This window comes from Schistocerca gregaria, chromosome 1 (assembly GCF_023897955.1).
Source record: "Schistocerca gregaria isolate iqSchGreg1 chromosome 1, iqSchGreg1.2, whole genome shotgun sequence".
In the NCBI taxonomy this organism is placed as follows: Eukaryota; Metazoa; Arthropoda; class Insecta; order Orthoptera; family Acrididae; genus Schistocerca; species Schistocerca gregaria.
In genome coordinates this window covers 627,364,120-627,388,346 of record NC_064920.1, presented here as the reverse complement: position 1 = coordinate 627,388,346, position 24,227 = coordinate 627,364,120, and the positions used below count along the sequence as shown (strand labels likewise).

General features: G+C 39.0%; 1 protein-coding gene across 1 annotated transcript in view; it reads right to left on the bottom strand.

Moving 5' to 3' along the window:
- LOC126359728 (uncharacterized) overlaps positions 1–24,227 on the bottom strand; it is a 230,326-nt gene that overhangs the window by 115,650 nt on the left and 90,449 nt on the right. The window contains exon 5 of the mRNA XM_050007654.1: positions 14,418–14,579. Within this exon, the coding sequence (XP_049863611.1) occupies positions 14,418–14,579 (162 nt within the window). The remainder of the gene's footprint in view (positions 1–14,417; positions 14,580–24,227) is intronic.

The following is a 24,227-nucleotide window of genomic DNA, read 5'->3' as shown; positions in this document are numbered from 1 at the left end:
TCCAGCCCCCTCCCTGTTCCCATTCCAGCACTACACAGCCGTCATTTCTCCACCACACCCATCTTTTAATTTCTTTTTACTTCTCTCCTTTCTGCTACTTACCCCCTCCCCCTTCCGCACCTTCTCTCCTGCCCTCTGTCTAAACTGCAACTTGCACTGTCCGCCACTCCCACCATACTATCCGTCCTCCTCCCTGCCCCAGCCTCCTCAGTTGTCACCCTGCATATTGGTGTGTGTGTGTGTGTGAGAGGGAGAGAGGGAGAGGGGGGAGAGGGGGAGAGGGGGGAGAGGGGGGAGGGGGGGAGGGGGGAAGGGGGAGGGGGAGGGGGGAAGGGGGAGGGGAGGGGGAGGGGGAGGGGGAGGGGGGAGGGGGGGTAATGGAATGTAGTCAAATTAAATCGGGTGATGTTGAGGGTATTAGATTAGGAAATGAGACACTTAAAGTAGTAAAGGAGTTTTGCTATTTAGGGAGTAAAATAACTGATGATGGCCGAAGTAGAGAGGATATAAAATGTAGACTGGCAATGGCAAGGAAAACGTTTCTGAAGAAGAGAAATTTGTTAACATCGAGTATAGATTTAATGGCCAGGAAGTCGTTTCTGAAAGTATTTGTATCGAGTGTAGTCATGTATGGAAGTGAAACATGGACGATAAATAGTTTGGACAAGAAGAGAATAGAAGCTTTTGAAATGTGGTGCTACAGAAGAATGCTGAAGATTAAATGGGTAGATCACATAACTAATGAGGAGGTATTGAATAGAATTGGGGAGAAGAGGAGTTTGTGGCACAACTTGACAAAAAGAAGGGACCGGTTGGTAGGACATGTTTTGAGGTATCAAGGGATCACAAATTTAGCATTGGAGGGCAGCGTGGAGGGTCAAAATCGTAGAGGGAGACCAAGAGATGAATACACTAAGCAGATTCAGCAGGATGTAGGTTGCAGCAAGTACTGGGAGATGAAGAAGCTTGCACAGGATAGAGTAGCATGGAGAGCTGCATCAAACCAGTCTCAGGACTGAAGACCACAATAACAACAATCTTAGAAATCATTAAGACAGTAGGATTGTACAGACATAGTACCATTTGACAGTCATACATACTTCCCTATGGAGGAGATAGTAATGGTAATCCCTGCTGTAGAAAGAAAAATGAGAGAGTTGAAAATGATTAAGGCATCAGGTCTGGATGCAATCCCAAATCGGATTTACAGAGAGTGCTCTACAGCATTGGCTCCTTACATAGCTTGCATTTGTCATGAATCTCTCACCAAGCACATCATCCAAAGTGACTGGAAAAAGCACTGGTGACTCTTGTAAATAAGAAAGGTAAAGGAATGAACCTGCAAAATTACAGACAAATTTACTTAACATCAGTTTGCTGTAGAATTCATTCATATTCTGGGTTCGAATATAATAAATTAACTTGAGTTGGAACTGCTTGTGTCCACTAATCAGCTTGGAATTAAAAAGCAACATTAGTACAAAACTCAGCTTGCCCTTTTCTCACATAGTATCCTGTAAACCATGGATGAACAGGCCAATTCCTTATTTACAGATTTCTGGAAAGTATTTGACATATTGCTCAACTGCTGACAGTTAACAAAGTTCTGAGTGTACAGATTAGATTCCCACATAGCATATGAACAGCTCAAAGACATCTTAAGTAGTAGAAACCAGTATGTTGCTGTTGTTTGTGAGTAGTCATCAAAGACAAGGGTGCCATCCAGAGTGCCCCAGGGAAGTGTTGACAGGACTGTTCCTGTTCTCTATATACACAAATGGTCTGACATATGGTGTGAGCAGCAGTTTACTAATGATGCTGTGGTGTACGGGAAGGTGTCATTGGTGAGTGACCGTAGAAGGATCCAAGAAGACTGTGACAGAATTTCTAATTAGTTTGATGAATAGAAGCTTGCTGTAAACAGAGAAAAATGTAAGTTAATGTGGATGAGAAGCTAAAGCAATCCTGTAATGTTTGATACATCATTAACAGTGTGGTGCTTGACACAGTCACAATGATTAAATACCTAGCTGTAACATTGCAAAGTGGCATGAAACAGGACAAGGAAAATAGTAGGGAAGCTAATTGGTTGGATTTGGTTTCTTGGAAGAACTACATGGAAGTGTAGCTCATCTATAAAGGAGACTGCATGTAGAACTCTAATGTAACCGATTCTTGAGTACTGCTTGAGTATTTGGAATCCCCACTACGTCGGATTAAAGAAAGACATCAAAGCAATTTGGAGATGTGCTGCCAGATCTGTTACTAATCAACATGCAAGTATTATGGATATATTTCTTGAAATCAAATTGAAATCTCTGGATGGAAGATGATTTCCTTTTTGTGAAATACCATTGGAAAAAATGTAGAGAATTCGCATTTGAAGCTGACTGCAGCACAATTCTATTGCCACCAATGAACATTTTATGTAAGGACCATGAAAATGAGACAACAGAAATTAGGAGAGACATGTATGGAGGCATATAGATAGTCATTCTTTCCTCATTCCATTTGTGAGTGGAACAAGAAGGAAAATGACTAGTAGTGGCAAAAGGTACCTTCTGCCCTGCACCTTGCAGTGGCTTATATAAATACATACAGTAATCCTTGTTCCATAGATTATGAATACAACATTTTGTAATGATGTGGAACGTGTCACTTTAACATAAGTTTTCTTTACACAATTTTTTTGTAACAGTTACTACTTCGTATCTAAGAATTCATCTATTGAGTAGAAGGAGTTGTCATTCAGAAATTCTTTTAATTTGCTTTTAGATGTTTATTGACTATCTGTCATCCTTTCAATACTATTTGGCAAAAGATCAAAGATTTTTGTGGCAGCATAATTCACCCCCTTTCTGTTCCAAACTGAGATTTAATCCAGAATAGTGAAGATCATCCTTTCTTCTAGTGTTGTATCTATTTGCTTCGCTGTCAATTTTTGAATTGGGGTGGGTTATTAATGACAAATTTCATAAGTGAATATATGTATTGTGAGGTAGTGTGAATATCCCAAGTTACTTAAAAACACGTCTGCAAGGTGATCTTGGGTGGGCTTCAGCTGTCATTCTGATTACACACTTCTGTGCAATGAATACTTTTTCTCTTAAAGAAGAATGGCCCAGAAATATGATGCCATATGAAAGCAGAGAATGAAAATTGGCATAGTAGGTTAATTTACTGATATGTTTATCACCAAAATTTGCAATACCTCTAATAGCATAAGTAGCTGAACCTAGCCATTTCAGCAGATCATCGATGTGTTTCTTCCAATTCAATTTCTCATCAATGCACACACCCAAAACATCTGAGTGTTCTGCCTTAGCAACAGACTTATGTTTGTAGTGTATATTTATCAATGGTTTTATGCCATTTACAGTACAGAATTGTATAAAATGTGTTTTTTCAAAATTTAGTGAGAGTCCATTTGCACAGAAACACTTAATAATTTTCTGAAAGACATTATTTGCAATTTCCTCAGCTGATTCTTGCTTTTTGGGTGTGATTACTATACTTTTATTATCAGAAAAAAGAACTAGCTTTGCATCTTCGTGAATACACAGTGGTAAGTCGTTAACATATATATTAAGAACAATAAGGGACCCAAGACTGAACCCTGTGGGACACCATTCTTGATATCTCTTCAGTTAGATGACTCCGCTGGTTTTTGCAGACTATGTGTACTGTTAATTTCAACTTCCTACATTCTTCCAGGTAAGTATGAATTAAGCCATTTGTGCACTGTCTGACTCATACCACAATACTTAAGCTTATCTAGAAGAATTTCATCATTCACACAATCAAAAGCGTTTGAGAAAACACAAAATATCCAGGTGGGTGATGTTCAGTTATTCAATGCATTTAATGTTTGGTCAGTGAAAGCATATAGAGCATCTTCTGCTGAAAATCCTTTCTGAAAACCCGACTGACATTTTGTTAGTACTTCATTTTTACAAATATGTAACACTACTATTGAATACATTGCTTTTTGAAGTATTTTGGTTAAAACTGTCAGAAGTGAGACTGGGCAGTAGTTGTTAGCATCAGATCTATCCCCTTTTTTATGACATGGTTTAACTATAGCGTATTTCAGTCTATCTGGAAAAATGCCCTGTTTCAGTGAGCTACTACGTATGTGGCTGAGAATTCTACTTATTTCTTGGGAACAAGCTTTTAGTACTCTGTTGGAAATGCCATCACTTCTATGTCAGCTTTTACTTTTGAGTGAATTTATTATTTTCCTAATTTCAGTAGGAGAGGTGGGTTGAATTTCAATTTTATCAAACTGCGTAGGTACTGCCTCTTCCCTATACTGCCTTGCGTTTTCTAATGAATAGCTGGATCCTATTTTCTCTACAACATTTAAAAAATGGTTATTAAAAATATTTTCTACTTCTGACTTCTTCTTAACAAACTTTTCATTGTGTTTGACAGAAACACAATCTTCCTGTGCTCTCAGTTGCCCTGTTTCCCTTTTAACAATATTCCAAATTGTTACTGTTTTGGGATCATTACTCCTCCTAACTATAAGATACATTTCTCTTTTCTGTTTACAAGATATTTTTATCCCTTTAGTAAGCCATGGCATTTTACATGGTTTCTTTAAATTATATTTCACTGTTTTCTCAGGGAAACCGTTTTAAAATATATTCACAAAGGCATCATGAAATAGGTTAAATTTCAAATTAGCTTCATGTTCCCTGTACTCCTCATCCCAGTCTAACTGTTGCAAGCTTTCCCTAAAAATTTGAATGTAAAATATGTATCTAAATGTAGATATAGATATAGATGTAGTATTTCTCGTGCCAGTCATCAATAAACATGATGGACAACACTGAAAATGTGACAGATGCATGCATTCATTCATTTACAAATTGTATTCTATAAGCCCAGTAATGAAGAAGAGCTTTCAGGGATGTGGAACAAGTCAAGTTAAGAAGTAACAGACAGAAGTAACCACAGCAGGCTATTACAAAAAGTATTCTGACAACAAATTCTTATTGGCACTAATTGCTCACATTGATAATTATGAAAATTATTTCTAAATTACCAGAAAAAACACCCACTTAGGAGAAAGCCACTGCTTCTTTACTTATAATACTCAACTGCTAGTTATGTTAAAGACTTATAACAAAGCATTTGTGTAACACACACAGCTTCCTTTTGGCTTTTTGTACACTGGAAAAGTTAAGAGCTGTTTAATATCAAAAATATAGTTTTGCACGTCATATATCCCTTAGACCAAATATTGTTATTAATTTGTAAGTCGTAGTGGTAAAAAAGGTATTTTTTCTCTGATTTTGAATACCTGGAATATTCAGTTTACTATATGAAGTCAACTGGCGACCTGTTGCAGACTTTTGCACCAGAGTATAAAACCCTGTTATGAGCCCTAGATATGGAGGTATAGAACATACAGTAACTCTTTTTACTTCTAGTTTGTGCTGGTGAATTTCAGATTTCACTCTTGCCATTCATTGATCACACATATAATTGGGGAGTATATCTACTGGTAAGGAAGTGTATAAGAGTCTCTCTGTCCATGGAGAAGCTTCTATAAGATGCTGCTACCCTTTTTTCTGCACTCTACCATTACAAGGCATTTCACTCAGTGCTGCTAGTCAATTTGAGTCCAAGCTACAAATGATGAATTTCTGCCCAGTGGCCTGTAAGAGTCACCAATAAAAGTACAGAATGAATCCCTTAATCAACAGGTATAAAATGATCCACTGAGAATTTACAAATGAACATCAAACTGGTATTACTTAATTTTATGAGGCAGTTTTTAAATGATCATTTTGACATATTCACTGTGTCTGGTTAAAATTCTTCCTTATTTCAACTTAATAGCATGAGAAGAAGGATCTCTGCCACTGTGCTGGCACACCTGAATTGTGAATCAGTGGTGGCTACCCTTGCTTTTACAATGTCAGTATTTAACTAACATCCATCAAATTAAGATGTCACAGGTTTTGTCATATTGTAGAGGCTGCTTGAATTTTGTACCATATTGACACCAACCTTGAGGAGTGTAGGACCCCATCCTGTCATGAAGAAAATGGCATAATGTCATTCCATGGACCCCAAAATTAATGGCAGACATCCTGAGATATTACTGCTTCACTGTGGTCCACAACTTGAGGAGATTTGTTGAAGCCAACATCATGCTTGATGGCATTCAGCATTCCAGATGTAGCCAGTAAGACTGAGGACAGGTGAAATTGAGGAATGGGGCACTACATGAGCATCTTAATATTCTTCAGACCATTCCAACATACCATGGGAGAGATTATGTGATGCTGGGACAGATAATTCATAGATCATTGTAGACAGACAGACAGATGCACATGACTGGAAGAATCACTACTGTTAATATCTTTAAAAGCAGCAAAAAGGTTGCATAACTGGAAGGCACCAGACCTAGGTAAAATACAAAATTGTCATATGGAGCCATAGCACTAGCGGAATGCCCCACAGAAGCAATAAAAGGTTCTTCCAAAATCAAATTACTTAATCAAATGTAATTCATAATTATCAGATAAAAATGGCACTACTGCGAACTTTAATAACTGTTGACTAATAACGTATCTCTTGTTGTGCACAAACTGATAACAGCTGCAATATGTGACAGCATCTACAGTCACTGGAGGAGGACAAGAAGAAAAGAAGTGAAATGGTGTTTCAGACCAAGTCGATTGGAGTACACAGGGATTATAAATATGAACTCTATATTGATTCTACCATCTTGAAACATATTCAGGTTAGAATTTGTATACTTTTAATATTGCGTACACCAGGGCTGTTGACTCCATTCCTTGTGTTTTGCTCCTTAAAACATTCAGAATTTACTGCATATGTTCAAAGGTTTTTAGCTGCCTGGAAACAATTGTGAACATACAGAGGAAAAATCTCTACTTCAGAAATGAGATCATCAAATTCCTATAGAAAGCAGAATGTTTCAGGCAAGGCATACTCAGCAAGAGGGACAGAGAAAGCCAGCTACCACCCCCTCCTTAGGCGAAAAAAATTGGAAGATGAACTGATCTTGCAAGCAATTTAGTATAAGTTTGAGGAAAGCCAGAACATATAATGGATATTTACTAACAGCAAATATACCCATAGCCACTTGTCATAGCATTTCAAAACAATTACATCATTCATCACGAAACTGATGTGAGTGTTGCTCCCACCCTCCCAATTTCCTTCCCCCCCCCATCCCCCACCACTCCTCTTCACCTGCGCTGTTCCTCACAGATATTGGGTATGCTCTTAGTTACAGGAAGGACAACGATGACCTCAATCATTAATATCCAAAAACACTAATCATAATTATCATCTTAGTTTCAAGAATATTCATTATTGACTTCATTAGTTGGCTTAAATACTTTATCAACACTACTGACAGATGCAAAAATTTTAAACCAGTAAGAAAATTACACATTTCTTATATATGACTGACCTAAATTTGCCCTTCATAATTACAGGGAAACGTGTTGATACTACCAGTATGCCATTGAGATTCCAGACATGAGCCATTTTTAACAGTAATAAAAATGAAATCACAAAATTACAGATAAATGCAGAATGAAATTGACAAATGTACTCAACATAAAAATATTTTTAAGGTTTATAGGAGTTTGAAAAATTAAATGAAACAGAAGTTTCTTGAAGGTGAAGATGGACTCATGAAGAAGGTTATGGAGACTGACAACATTTCACTTGTCCTCACAACTGTGGAAGCTAAACTGCCAAATGAGCAAGAGAGAACAACATGTAAAAAATATTGTGCACAGAAAATACACTCCTGGAAATGGAAAAAAGAACACATTGACACCAGTGTGTCAGACCCACCATACTTGCTCCGGACACTGCGAGAGGGCTGTACAAGCAATGATCACACGCACGGCACAGCGGACACACCAGGAACCATGGTGTTGGCCGTCGAATGGCGCTAGCTGCGCAGAATTTGTGCACCGCCACTGTCAGTGTCAGCCAGTTTGCCGTGGCATACGGTGCTCCATCGCAGTCTTTAACACTGGTAGCATGCCGCGACAGCGTGGACGTGAACCGTATGTGCAGTTGACGGACTTTGAGCGAGGGCGTATAGTGGGCATGCGGGAGGCCGGGTGGGCGTACCGCCGAATTGCTCAACACATGGGGCGTGAGGTCTCCACAGTACATCGATGTTGTTGCCAGTGGTCGGCGGAAGGTGCACGTGCCCGTCGACCTGGGACCAGACCACAGCGACGCACGGATGCACGCCAAGACCATAGGATCCTACGCACTGCCGTAGGGGACCGCACCGCCACTTCCCAGCAAATTAGGGACACTGTTGCTCCTGGGGTATTGGCGAGGACCATTCGCAACCTTCTCCATGAAGATGGGCTACGGTCCCGCACACCGTTAAGCCGTCTTCCGCTCACGCCCCAACATCGTGCAACTCGCCTCCAGTGGTGTCGCGACAGGCGTGAATGGAGGGACGAATGGAGACGTGTCATCTTCAGCGATGAGAGTCGCTTCTGCCTTGATGCCAATGATGGTCATATGCGTGTTTGCCGCCGTGCACGTGAGTGCCACAATCAGGACTGCATACGACCGAGGCACACAGGGCCAACACCCGGCATCATGGTGTGGGGAGCGATCTCCTACACTGGCCGTACACCTCTGGTGATCGCCGAGGGGACACTGAATAGTGCACGGTACATCCAAACCGTCATTGAACCCATCGTTCTACCATTCCTAGACCGGCTAGGGAACTTGCTGTTCCAACAGGACAATGCACGTCCGCATGTATCCCGTGACACCCAACGTGCTCTAGAAGGTGTAAGTCAACTACCCTCACCAGCAAGATCTCCGGATCTGTCCCCCATTAAGCATGTTTGGGACTGGATGAAGCGTCGTCTCACGCGGTCTGCACGTCCAGCATGAACGCTGGTCCAACTGAGGCGCCAGGTGGAAATGGCATGGCAAGCCGTTCCACAGGACTACATGCAGCATCTCTACGATCGTCTCCATGGGAGAATAACAGCCTGCACTGCTGCGAAAGGTGGATATAAACTGTACTAGTGCCGACATTATGCATGCTCTGTTGCCTGTGTCTATGTGCCTGTGGTTCTGTCAGTGTGATCATGTGATGTATCTGACCCCAGGAATGTGTCAATAAAGTTTCCCCTTCCTGGGACAATGAATTCACGGTGTTCTTATTTCAATTTCCAGGAGTGTATGTCAACTATCATTCTTCTTTACAGAGCTTTCCAAATAACATTTTTTACCTTGAGGATGAAACATGTCGTGCCAAGTCAAGAAAAGCTGATCATGACTTTGAACTGTGAGAATTACAACCTGATGGTAAAAGTGACTGACAGATGCAGAAAATGAGTGTCAGTAAGTGAACCAGAAGAGCACAAATACTTCAGGGAGCTGCATTTCTTGGCAGACATAACTCATCAGTCTTCTGATTGGTCTGAAGCGACCCACCATGAATTCCTTAGCACCAAGGAAGTTATTCCCACATAACACATGTTGTATAATCCTGTCCCTTCTTCTAGTTAGTGTTTTCCATATATTCATTTCCTCTCTGAATCTGCACAGAACTTCCTTACTCCTTACCTGATTTTCAACATTCTTTGATTCTCTTCTGTTCCTGTTTTCCCATACTCCATGCATCACCACTACACAATGCTGTGCTATAAACACACACTCTTAGAAATTTCTTCCTCAAATAAAGCCTAAGTTTGCTGCTAGTAGACTTCTCTTGGCCATGAATGCCCTTGATATGCTTGCATGGTCCTTCATTGGTTATTTTGATTCCTAGGTAGTAGAATTCCTTAACTTCATCTACATCATGACCATCAAGCCTGATGTTAAAGTTTCTCACTGTTCTCATTTCTGCTATTTCTCATTGCTTTCATTTTTCTTGTATTTACTCTCAGTCTACATTCTGTACTCATTATACTGTTCATTCCATCCAGCAGACCCTGTAATTCTTCTTCACTTTCACTGAAGACAACAATGTCATCAGTGGATCTTAAAATTTATATCCTTTCATCTTGGAATTTAATTCCACTCTAGAACCTTTCTTTTATATACATTATTGCTTCTTTTCTGTATGGATAGAACAGTAGGAGTGAAAGACTACATCCCTGTCTTACACTCTTTTTGATCCAACCACTTTGATATTGGTCTCTCACTTTTGTTATTCCCTCTTGGCTGTTGTACATGTTGTATATTAACTCTCTCTCCCTATACAGTACTCCTACTTTTCTCAGGTTTTTGAACATTTTGCGCCATTTGACAATATGGAACACTTTTTTCAGGTCACCAAATTCTATGTATGTGTCTTGATTTTTCTTTAGTCTTGCTTTCATTATCAACTACAATGCCAAAATTGCCTCTCTGGTGCCTTTACATTTTCTAAATCCAAACAGATCACCATCTAACACATCATTTTCCAGTCTTATCTGTATTATTCTCAGCAGTGACTTGGATGCATGAGCTGTTAAGCTGATTGTGCAATAATTCTCACACTTGCCAGTTCCTGCAGTCTTCGGAATTGTGTGGATGACGTTTTTCCAAAAGTCTGATGGTATATCCCCAGACTTATGCAATCTACATACCAACAAAAATAGTCTTTTGTTGCCACTTCCCACAATGATTTTAGAAATTCTGATGGAATGGTATCTATCACTTCAACCTTATTTGATCTTATGTCCTCCAAAGTTCGCTTAAAGTTTGATTCTAATACTGGATCGCCTATCGCTCCAATATCGATTTCTGTTTCTTCATCTATCACATCAGACTGATCTTACCCCTCATAGAGGCCCTCAGTGTACTCTTTCCACCTATATACTCTCTCTTCTGCTTTTAATAGTAGAATTCCCATTGTACTTTTAATGTTACCACCCTTGTATTAATTTCACCAAAGGTTATTTTGACTTTACAATATGCTGAATCAGTCCTTCCAAAAATAATTTCTTTTTTGATTTCTTCACATTTTTCTGGCAGCTATTTTGTCTTAGCTTCTCTTTACTTCCCATTTATTTCATTCCTCAGTGACTTGTATTTCTGTATTCCACGAATTTCTCTGAACATTTTTGTTCTTCCGTCTTTCATCAATCAGTTGAACTATTTCATCTGTTACACATGGTTTCTTCACAGTTATCTTCTTTGCATCTATCTTTTTCTTTTAAATGTCTGTGATTGCCCTTTTTAGAGACATCCATTCGTCTTCAGCTGAACTGTCTACTGAGCTACTCCTTACTGCAGTATCTAGAACCGTACAGAACTTCAAGCATATATTTTCATTCCTTGGTACTTACATATCTCACTTCTTTGCATATCGATTCTTCCTGACTAACCACTTAAACTTCAATCTGCTCTTCATCACTATTAAATTGTAATCTGAGGCTACATCTGCCTCTGGGTATGCCCTACAATCCAGTATCTGATTTCTGTCTGACCATGATGTAATCTAGCTGAAATCTTCCTATGTCTCCCAGCCTTTTCCATGGATGTATCGCTGAATTACGAAGACACTTCTGTTCCTGTTCAGGAAACCAAACACAATCTGCTGGATTGCGGCTGATTTGTTTTGACTAATAAAAATCAGTGGTTTCTACAGACCACATATAGTTGTAAGTGACAGAAGTAGTATGAGTGGTGAAGTTAATGAAACTGCAGATTTTGTGGTGTGTAATATAAAGAAAACAGAAAAAATAGAAAGTCTGAGTAATTAACAGTTCAAATGAATGATACATGGCAGGTAATAAAATATACTGCATGATTCAAAAGGAACAATGGGTTTCAGTTGTTCATTACAGACAAACTATAAAAGATATAAACACATTGTGCATATCACTGGAGAGAGAAAGGTTCATAATTTCGGCATAGATGCACTGTTGTTTGTTTGTAGCAACATCACAACTATATCATAAAAGAAATAATTTTGTGTGTGGGAGTTTGTGTGAAAACAACCCAGTCTTAAAGTGCAACATGTATTCTGCTGTTGATTCAACAAGAGGAGACCTCTATTCAAGCAGATTTATGACTGGCATACAAAATTCTTGGAAGCTGGTTACATGTGCAAATTGAAGAACACTGATCAGCCAAGCACATCTGGTCAAGACGTCAAATGTATCTGAGATGGTCCAAATGAAGTTCTCAAAAGTCAACAAGATGGGCAAGCCAGGAACTTCAGCTTCCTCAAACAATGGTGCTGCATGTTCTGAAATGACACCTGCATATGAAGCCTTAAAAGTTGCAGTTTTTTGGTGGGGGTACATGAAAGACAGAGTCTTTATCCCACGTATGGAAGCTACTCTTCAACAGATGAGAAATTGAATTGTTGAAGCTGTCAATTCAATAAAAAGAGACCTGTTGATTCACATGTAGGATGAAATGATTAACCGTTCTGATGTTCCTCGAGCAACACTTAGTGCTTGTGTCATGTGTATAGTACAGTGTTGGCACAAATGTAACACTTTGAACCTTCCTCTATCCAGTGATATGCACAACGTGTTTCTATCTTTCAGAGATTTTCTGTAATAAACAACTCAGATCTGTTCTTCCTTTTTTAAATCACCTGTATTTTATACTGATGACTGCAAAACATGTAATTTGAAGAGTTTTGGTATGCCTGAGGAGGAATTAAACCAATGACAGAAAGACAAAACCATTTTGTTACTTACATGCAACATGAACAAAAAATGTCTTAAGCAGGTGCCTGTTGAACAGTATAAATTTACCCTACACATAGGCATTATCTGCTCCAACTTTGGAGATAAAATACAACCAAAGAAAACCCTTTACACAGTGAAAATGCATGCTTAAGGGTAGTGTTACAATGGTAATGGTAACATGAACAGTAATGACAATGATGACAAGGGCAAGATAAACAACAGGCCATTATGTACAACTTTGTGAATCATTAATGTTGTTGTTGTTGTTGTTGTCTTCAGTCCTGTGACTGGTATGATGCAGCTCTCCATGCTACTCTATCCTGTGCAAGCTTCTTCATCTCCCCGTACATACTGCAACCTACATCCTTCTGAATCTGCTCAGTGTATTCATCTCTTGGTCTCGCTCTACAATTTTTACCCTCCACACTGCCCTCCAATGCTAAATTTGTGATCCCTTGATGCCTCAGAACATGTCTTACCAACCGGTCCCTTCTTCTTGTCAAGTTGTGCCTCAAACTCCTCCCCAATTCTATTCAATACCTCCTCATTAATTACGTGATCTACCCATTTAATCTTCAGCATTCTTCTGTAGCACCACATTTCGAAAGCTTCTATTCTCTTCTTGTCCAAACTATTTATTGTCTATGTTTCACTTCCATACATGGCTACACTCCATACAAATACTTTCAGAAATGACTTCCTGACACTTAAATCTATACTCGATGTTAACAAATTTCTCTTCTTCAGAAATGCTTTCCTTGGCATTGCCAGTCTACATTTTATATCCTCTCTACTTTGACCATCATCAGTTATTTTGCTCCCCAAATAGCAAAACTCCTTTACTACTTTAAGTGTCTCATTTCCTAATCTAATTCCCCCAGCATCACCCGACTTAATTCGACTACATTCCATTATCCTCATTTTGCTTTTGTTGATGTCCACCTTATATCCTCCTATCAAGAGACTGTACATTCTGTTCAACAGCTCTTCCAAGTCCTTTGCTGTCTCTGACAGAATTACAATGTCATCGGCGAACCTCAACGTTTTTATTTCTTCTCCATGGACTTTAATACCTACTCCGAATTTTTCTTTTGTTTCCTTTACTGCTTGCTCAATCTACAGATTTAATAACATTGGGGAGAGGCTACAACCCTGTCTCACTCCCTTCCCAACCATTGCTTCCCTTCCATGCCCCTCGACTCTTATAACTGCCATCTGGTTTCTGTACAAATTGTAAATAGCCTTTCGCTCCCTGTATTTTACCCCTACCACCTTCAGAATTTGAAAGAGAGTATTCCAGTCAACATTGTCAAAAGCTATCTCTATGTCTACAAATGCTAGAAATGTGGGTATGCCTTTCCTTAATCTATTTTCTAAGATAAGTTGTAGGGTCAGTAGTGCCTCACGCATTCCAACATTTCTGCGGAATCCAAACTGATCTTCACCGAGGTCCGCTTCTACCAGTTTTTCCATTTGTCTGTAAAGAATTTGTGTTAGTATTTTGCAGCTGTGACTTATTAAACTGATAGTTCGGTAATTTTCACATCTGTCAACACCTGCTTTCTTTGGGATTGGAATTATTATATTCTTCTTGAAGTCTGAGGGTATCATTAATATCTAACAAAAAGATTTAATTTCTCTACATCCTTTATCCATTTCAGTTGTCTCATACAACAAAACTGTCACATAAAACTTATTTGGGTGAGCAAAGGGAAAAGTAATGAAAGACAGGCTGCTTACAAACAGAAGGGATGTATGGAGAGCAGATGGCCTGTCCAGGATGTGCTGAGGGGCAGAGTGCCCGCACCAAGCGGTATGTCAGAGGCTCCGGCCCCAGTCCTTCCCTCTCCTCTGCTGGTGCCCCAGTCAAAGCTGCCATCAGTGACCTGTACTGGGGATGACCTATGATACAACAGAACACTTACATGTAAAATATATTGAAAAACATGTATCGGAATTGTGCAACTCTCGCTGATGGAAAAGTAACACCTTACAGCAATTGTTTTCCATAAAGTTCCATTCTAATTTATAGTTTTTACTCCATGTATGATTATAATTGCAGGATCATACACCTATAAACAATGTGTATCTGACAACAATTTCATTATTTGGTATAGCTTCACCTACCTTCAAAGCAGTCCTGTAATCTTGTGAAAGGACAGGGGGTACAGAGATGTCAGATGTCATTGTGAAAAATAGTATTGCATGCAGATTCAACTGTTACCAGAGTTGGTGTTGCTATTTCAGACCAGACAAGACATCATGCCATCACGTCCACTCTGCTCATTGGTGGACAGATCTGGCAACTGTGGTGGCTAGACGAGTTGAATATCTTAGTCACACTGGGTAATGCAAGAACTGTGTGCGTACGTCTCATCCTCTGCACTAACCCAACTCCCTAATGTCTTGTGAGTGACAAGAGACTGGTCTGAATGCTGTTACGTCACTGTTCAGTGTTTCCTTAGAAACATCATTGATGCTCTCTTTATGGTTATAGCTCTCCACAGCTTGATACACTATCACAGGTGATGCTCTCCTAGTCAAGACCATTCACTAGTGACCATCATCAACATTAAGTAAATGTGTACTCTAGTCATGAATAATATCTTTTCTCTGTTCATCTCTAAAACTTCATCTTTCTTTTCAGTATTAGAGGTATGTTGCCCAGTGATAACATTTGACAGGAAGCCTGTTGAATGGCACCAATCCATGTAGCCCAGTTTGCAACAAATGGATCCTGATGGTCCTAGCTTGACAGAGTGTATGGAACATGAGTCCTCACTTGTTTCATAATCACTGTGTAATCAGCAGTGAATATTCTTATGCAACAGTCAACATATGAATATGAGTGCTGTTACCATCCAAAAGTAGGATGACAAGCATGTGAAATGCTTTGCAACACTGTCACTAATGTTAATATACTGTTCACACATCATAACTGTGCATTAGGAAATCATTGGGATAGAGTGTCCACCTTGAGCCCACTATATGATCTGTCTGAATTTTAGTGAATGGCATGACTTGTGCTCTTCTGTTCTGATGCTTACAACATCAAACTATTATTTCTGCAAGCCAGGTTCAGTTGTTATACACTTAGTGTTTTTAACTCATTATACATTTCATAATCAGTCCACAGCTTGGAGTTCTGAGTCACTGACTTACCTTCCTATTGTCAGAGCTCCACACAAATGGTTTTTCAAATGTGATCTTCAGATGTTTCCACTTTTTTTTAAATATGCCACTAATATGAGTAAATGTACTTGGATTTTTAGAGATTTTACCAATTCATTTATTGCAATGTTTCCATATTGTACTGGAAGTGGACCAAGTCAACAAGTTAATTAAATTCTGAAATTCTTAAGAAAAAAATTGGTATGTTGCTGTTTTCACATTGTCATGAATCTGTCTGTTTCTCTACAGTTTCTGTGTTACTTACTGATTTTGACCTACCTGATTTATTCAGTGCACCATCTATTAGATTTATTTAGATTCGCTTTGGTTGTTGCTCCCCAAATTTATATTCCGTACTTCAAGTGAGAGGAAAATAGAGCATGGTATGCAGTCTTTAGGACAACAGTGTCTTTGCCGAACTTGGTAATCATATTAATTGCAAATATATTCTTAGACAACTGATGTGCTAGACTGTCAACATGTGTATCCCATTTTCGATTGCTTTGAATTGTTAAACTGAGGAATTTTACACTAAGCTCATTTTTTTACTACTCATTGCCTATGTATAGTTTAACTTCGTCATTAAAACTACTGTTGTTAAACTCCACAAGACATGTTTTACTACTGCTAACATTTAATTGGCTTTCATTAAAGTACTGAACAATTTCATTTGTCATGTCATTACTTTGGGTCTCTAGTTCATTAAATGATTCCTTTTTACACAAAACAGATGTATCATCTGCCTCCAGTAATTTCAGTTTTAAGCAGTACAAACTGTTTTCAGTCACTCATGTAATGTTTTATTAGGTCATGAGCAGTGTCACTGATGCCAGTATTCCATTGCTTTTCTAGCAGGATTGTGGCACTCACATAGTCAAAAGGTTTCTCAAGGTCAAGTTATACACCTGCACATGTTGCTTGTTCTTGATGCCACTTATTATCTCTTCAATTAACTGAGCAGCTGCTGCGCTAGATGATTTATATTTTAAGAAGCCATTTTGACTTTCAAACATTAGATTGTGCATCTGGAGAAAGCTTATAATTTCACTGTATATAACTTTTTTAAAATATTTTGGAAAGCGCAGGAATTATTGAGGTTGGTCTGCAGTTTTGAATTTTGAGTTTGTCTCCTTCTTTAAAGAATGTGTTACCTGAGCTAATTTTAGTCTGTCTGGGAAGGTGCCTGATTGTATTATAATATTTACTGCTACAGGCAGAGGTACAGAGACATTTTGTCTGCACACCTTTAACACATTAATACTGAGGCCATCATGTCATGTGGAACTGGAAGATTCTAGAGAGCTAGTGATGTTAATTATTTATTTCCTGTTGTGGAGGCTAGATATATGCTATGCTCAGATGAACTGCCTTTAAAATTATACTGCAGGATATTATGTTTGTCATTGATAGTTTCCCCTACTGAAGAAAAATATTCATTAAATATATTAGCAATTTCAAGTTGATCTTTTACTACCATCCCAATGTGGCCAATAATAAAATCCATACAGGATTTGTCTCTGCCTGTTCTAAAACTGTTTATCACACCCCAGACATCAGTAGTGACTCAGTATGAAGCCTGAAGCTTGCTTGCAATGTGGTTGCTCCTGGTCTGCACCGATAAATCTTCTCTATATATTTTGAAGGCCTCCTCTAGCTTCAGATTTTGTCTGTTATTCAACATTCCACTATGGAATAAGTTTAATTTTTCCCTTGCTTCAGTGATGTCATTATTGATCCAGATACTTCTGTTTATATTTTTAGTTTAACTTTTGGGGGTACCACAGAGCATGTGGCATTAAAACAGTACTAGAAGTCAGCAGCAAAGCTATCATAGGAAAAGTTATCATTCCCAAACCACTGAATGTGTACTAACACACAGTTCATTCAATTGATATTATCATTATACATAATTCTTTTGCTTGAATATAGTTACTTTTTAGCGACAAAGGACATCTCATTTGCTTCCAATTGATACTGTACTGTATATTGATTGGAGAAGGTTTGTTTTAGAACAGATATACTGTAGGACAGCTGGGTCATGTTTGTTGTTATATTATCAAGACATGTTTTGCTGGTACCAATCTCTCTAGTTGGCTTATGAATAAAAGGGATCAGACTGAATTCATCAAGTAGATGGTGTAGCTTTTTGGTGTTGACATCATTGATTAATAAGTATGTATTTATATCCCCCATTATTATAGTGTTTACAGGCCATTTAGCCCAGAAAATGTACTTATATATCATATTAAAAACAAAGATTCCAAGACTTACCAAGCGGGAAAGCGTTCATGTGCCTGTCTGCCGGCGCTTTCCCGCTTGGTAAGTCTTGGAATCTTTGTTTTTAATATATTTTTCCCATGTGGAAGTTTCTTTCTGTTTTATTTACATCATCATGTATATAAAATCAGCAAGTCAAATATATTTTTGAAAAATGTATCCATTCATGTCCCAGGTGGCCTACACACACTGATAATTGCTATATTTTCCCTACCCCAGTTTAGATTTATTGCAGCAAATTCTGTGATTTCTTCAACACATAATGCACTTAAGTCAATAACAATAATATTACTTGCTTTAACCATGGAGGCTTCTACACCACCCACCACCCACAGATTTGTTTTTTCTACTAAATGGAGAACAAAATGTCATGGAGAATGGTTGACTGATGATAATTAGGTCTTCAGTGTACCAATGTACAGTTATGACTAAAATATTAGGTTTATCAAGACATGTAATAATATGCAGATCATTGTGCTTGTTTTTAAGGCTACTAACATTCTGCCATATGACATTAAGTCTGAGTTTCTCTGGCTGGACTATTCAGGATGATTTAGGACTACCAAACTGTCCAGCAGGCTTTACAAGTTTCCCAGGCTTGCCTGCAGTGCTGTTTGTGTGGCAGATTCTGATTTGGTGGATTTTGCCATTCCACGGCAGTGCATTTACTTACAACACTTTGTGGAGAATTTAGTCTAATTTCCTTGACAATTAATTTCTGACAGTCTTTTTGCCTCTTTTATTTATGTGTATACTATGAGCTGTGTGTAGGTCTCTTTCTAGATTGCTGGCATTTACCAGGGACACATTGGAAAATTTTTTTGGTCCCTTCCCCCTCCCCCCTTTTTAAACCAACCAACCAATTACTGCAAAATTTATAAGGACTTGAAACATTTGTAAAACAGTCTCTGGATCTCAGTTAAAGATGACATAAAATATATTTGTGGATATTGCTGTAATGAGTTATGTTTCACGACAAGGTTCCACATTCTCTTCTTCATCCATCTCCTTCTAATGACCCTGTCATTGATTTGGGGTTGACCAATACCTTCCATCCTTATTTCCCTCATTATTGTGAAACATTAGAAACATAAAAAGAAATGCTCAGCATACAAATATTTTTTAAAAATATTTTGAGTTTCCTGTACAGGTCACACTTTATTTCCACTGCTGATGTCAACATTACAATCTGAGAAAGTTATTAAATAAAGCTATTTCACATGGAAAACTATAGTGATAATACTCTCCTTCTTCTCCTTCTTCTTCTTGTGGTTTCACAACCCTGCATGTGTCTTTGTCTTCTTAAGAATTTCCTTCCATTCTACCACCTCATTTACTTTTCTCAGCCATCTACATCTGCATCTACATAAGTGCTCCGCTAGCCACCAAGCGGTGTGTGGCAGAGGGTACAATTCGCGCCAAAGTCATATTCCCCCCCCCCCCCCCCCCCCCCCCCCCTCTGTTCCACTCGTGGATCGCTCAGTACCAGAACTCTTATTTCCATTATCTTTGAATGGTGATCATTACGCAATTTGAAAGTTGGTGGTAATAATATATGCTCCACATCTCCGGTGAAGATTGGATTTCGGAATTTATTGAGCAGCCCCTTCTGTTTAACACACCATCTATCTACAAGTGTGTCCCACTTAAAACTTTCTATGAGGTTTCTAATGCTCTTGCAATGGCTAAATACACCAGTCACGAATCTTGCCACTCTTCTTTGGACCTTCTCAATCTTTTGAATCTGACCCAACTGGTAGGGGTCCCATACAGACAAACAATACTCCCAGACTGGATGAACTAACGTATTGTAAGGAATTTCCTTTGTTGAAGGACTGCATCGCTTCAGGATTCTACCAATAAACCGAAATCTAGAGTTTGCCTTACCCGTTACTTGTGTAATCTGATCATTCCATTTGAGATCATTTCGAATTGTCACACCCAGAAACTTGATGGACGTTACCGCTTCCAAAGACTGGGCATTTATTTTGTACTTGTACATTAATGGGGATTTTTTCCTTGTTATATGCAATAGGTTACACTTACTAATATTGAGAGATAACTGCCAGTTATTACACCATGCATTTATTGTCTCCAAAACCACATTGATTTGTTCACAACTTTCATTTGATACTTCTTTCCTGTAGACTACAGCATCATTGGCAAACAGTCTAAGGCCACTGTCAGTACCATCAACCAGATTGTTTATGTAAATCGTAAAAAGCAGAGGACCTATTAAACTGCCCTGGGGCACACCTGAAGTTACGCTTGTTTTTGTTGAAGTCACCCCCTTCAGGATGACATACTGCTCCCTGTCTGTTAGAAAATGTTCTATCCAACCGCATATGTCATTGGATAGACCATATGTGCACACTTTTTGTAGCTAACGACAGTGCGGAACTGATTCGAACGCCTTTCGAAAGTCAAGAAATATGGCATCAACCTGGGAGCCAGTATCTAGAGCCTGTTGTATATCATGCACAAAGAGGGCCAGTTGTGTCTCGCATGACAGCTGTTTGCTAGAACCATGCTGGTTTCTGCAGATGAGCTTCTCAGAGTCTAGAAAGGTCATTATGTCTGAACACAGAATATGTTCAATGATTCTACAACAAATCGATATCAGTGAAATTGGCTGGTAATTATGTGTATCCAATTTTCTACCCTTTTTATAGATTGCTATGACCTGGGCCTTCTTCCAGTTCCGTGTTCCAATGATCTCTGATAGATGATGGATAAGAATGGTGCTCTATTTGTAGCATCTTTTACTTTTAATTAGCCTTACAATATCAGCTCCTTATATGAGCTGATAAGTCATAATTGTTCCATACTTTCCAAGTACCATTATTATTTTGAATCTCTCCACAAATTTTCTGTAGTATTCTTTGTTCAAATACTCTGAGTTGTTGTTCATCAGTGGTGGTTAGCACTCATGCTTTGCATCCGTATTTAACCACTGGCCAATTCATAACCTTATAGTCATTTTGAGCTGTTAGTTTACCACTCTAGATGGCATTAGCATTTTAAATGCATGATAACACCTATTTTCACTATGTTCTCTTTTGAAACAAGAGTGAAGCTCCAGATCTCAACTGATACAGACATATGGAGTGGCAAGTTGAGTACTTTTCTTGTGTAAATTCATTCAGTCTGTACCACAGTAATTGCTTTTTTGTTTTGTTTTTAATACAAGCATCTATTCACTTAGTAAGCCAGTCAGGGATACAGATCTACAGAGTGGTAAGTTAAGTGAGTATCTTTTCCTGTCTTTTCCTCATAGTATATTTATTAAATTTTGTGCATGTTTCTGTTCAAGAGGTTTAAGCTTGCATCTTGTAATGTAAATATGGGAAGTCTATAGCACAGTTTTCATTTCTTCTGAACAGCCAGCTACATTGTTCACTGAGGAATCAGCGTACATTGACGACACATCAGGAGAGTAACAAGCTTCATATCTAGAATTCTGTCTCCTTTTATGGTTTATTTCTTCAGTTAGCCCTGCTAGGATGAGTAGAATGTGTGCACACAGGAGAAGCTGGCCACAGTTTAGAAAAAGCTGAATGTGCTTTTGGCTAGTCAGTCAATTGCCTTCAAGCTACTGCCTTGGGGTATAGCAGTGGTGGAGAATCTGGCACATCACACAGGACACCTATGGTGTCACTTATTTTGCCTGCAGGCTCTGCTGCTGTGGCACGTTCTAATGTACTCGACACGGTGGATCTGCCCTCACAGCAGAGTGATCGGCAGGTAGTAACTTGTTCAAACTGCTTCAGGTGGAGGGCCAATGTGGAGACTGGTCGTTTGGCCTTACCCACTCACCATATAAGTAGACAGGTGACCATTCCTTCAGCAGGGTCCAAGCAGGTGTATGCGGGGAGGTGTTTACTAGTTATCAGGGGCTCCAACATTAGGTGACTTATGGAGCCGCTTAGGGACATAGTGTTCAGGGCTGGAAAGAAAGCCAATGCACACTCGATATGCCTGCCAGGTGACTCCATCCAAGATTTGGAAATGGCCTTTCTTGCAGCTATTGAGAATGCAGGGTACAGTCGTCTGCAAGTTGTGGCTCACATTGGCACAAATGACATGTTGCATGGTTTCAGAGGCCATTTGCAGTTCATACAAGTGGCTGGTGGAAGCTGTGAAGGCTGCTGGCCTCATGAATGGGGTGCAAGCAGAGCTCACAATTTGCAGAATTGTACTCAAAGTTGACCCGGGGCTTCAGTCTGGAACCCAGTGAAGGGTCTCAACCAAAGGCTTCATTGACTCTGTGATGGTCTTGCCTGCAGATTTCTAGACCTGCATTATCATTTGGGGATTTGTAAGACACCAAGGAAGCAGCTACTCAGGTAGCTGAGCCTTGTGGAATGCACATGAGGACTTTTTAGGCTAGGCAGTAGTTTGAGGTACTCTGGTAAACGCTCATCAGTCAATACACAGCAAGCAAAGTCAGACCATGTTCAGAGTAATCACATTTTGACTGTCAAAATTTTACCAGTAAATTGTTGAAGTATTTGTAACAAAGCTCCCAAATTTACTTCTCTCCAGGAAAGTTCTCATGCTCGAATTATTCTCAAGACCAATAACTGGCTGAAAATCAAAGTGGAAAGCTCTGAGATATTTAGCATGCCATGGAATATATATCAGGAAGACAGATTAGAGGCCATAGGAGGGGGTAGTGTTCACTGCTGTCATGAAAATATTGTGCTGTCAAGGTTGAAATTGAGCCTGTCTCTATTGAGGTCAAAGCTGAGTGTGACATCGAAGTTATCTGGCCATGTCTAAGTGAAAGCAAGCTAATTGTTGGATGTTTTTACTGGCCACCCAATTCATCTGTGACAGTTCTAGACAATGAAATGACTGTCACGATGTCACTGTAGCAGCTATGGTTATGAAAGACAATAAATCAGTTAAGAAAGCTAGGAAAGTGGTTTTGCTAGAGAGAGCTGATAAGCAGTTGTTAGCATCTCTCTTAGACAATGAAATGACATCACTTATTTCCAGTAAGATGGACTAACAGGAATTATGGACACAGTTTAAGCAGATTGTAAAATGTAGTCTGGAGAATTGTGTTTCTAGTAAGTGGATGAAGGATGGAAAAGATCCACTGTGGATTAATAATGAGATTCGGAAAATGCTGTGGAGCAGCACTGTGCTTCAGCTTCGCAGGCCGCCATTTCCTGATTGAATACCCTTCTTTTGACTCCTTACATTCTTGTTTATGTGTGCCATCTGAGTTTTTGTTCATTATAGTGAATGATGTATAGACTGTCGACTGCTTTGCACTTCTTATCCATGATAGCCATTTAATTTTTAGTTCAGGACCTCTGTTTCTCTATGGCATATTTTATAAACATTTCTCCATGTCCCTGTTTTTAGCTGTCTTCTCTTCTGTCGTTTGGGATTAACTTGCAGTCATTTTTAACTCCTCACATTGTCTTTGTGTTCTATAGTTCTGACATGGGTGCCTATGAACCTAGTTGTTATTGGGCCCTATACCAAAACAAAAGCAAACACCTATGTGTCCAGATATTTGCAGTTTTCATGTAACTGCTTCTAAGGTCAAGTAGGAAAGCATTGTCGAGAGAGCACCACTTTGTCTAGCTCCTTTGTTGATATTGAAACAGTCGGTTAATTCCCCATTCACTCCCATCATTGTCTTGTAACCTACCAAGATTGCCTTAATAACTTAATATTTAGATGCAAAGCAGTTTTATATTATCTTACATCATTTCCCTATTTACACTATTGAAGCTCTATTAGAAGTCCACGTAAATGTTAATGAGTTGCATATTAAATCAAACAATGGAAAATCCAGGATCAAATGTAACAATATTGTGAGAAGGAAAGTTGCTACTCACCATACAGTGGAGATGCAGAGTTGCAGATAGGCACAACATAAAGATCCTCTCAATTATAGCTTTCAACCATTAAGGCCATCATCAACTCACGTACATGACTGCAGAATCTTTTTGTTGTGCCTATCAGCAACTCAGCATCATTGCTATATAGTGAGAAGCAACTTACTTCTCATAATATTGAGTTCTATATTACATTCATGTGCTTTATCCTGTATTTGTCTCAGTATGAATATTTGATCCACAG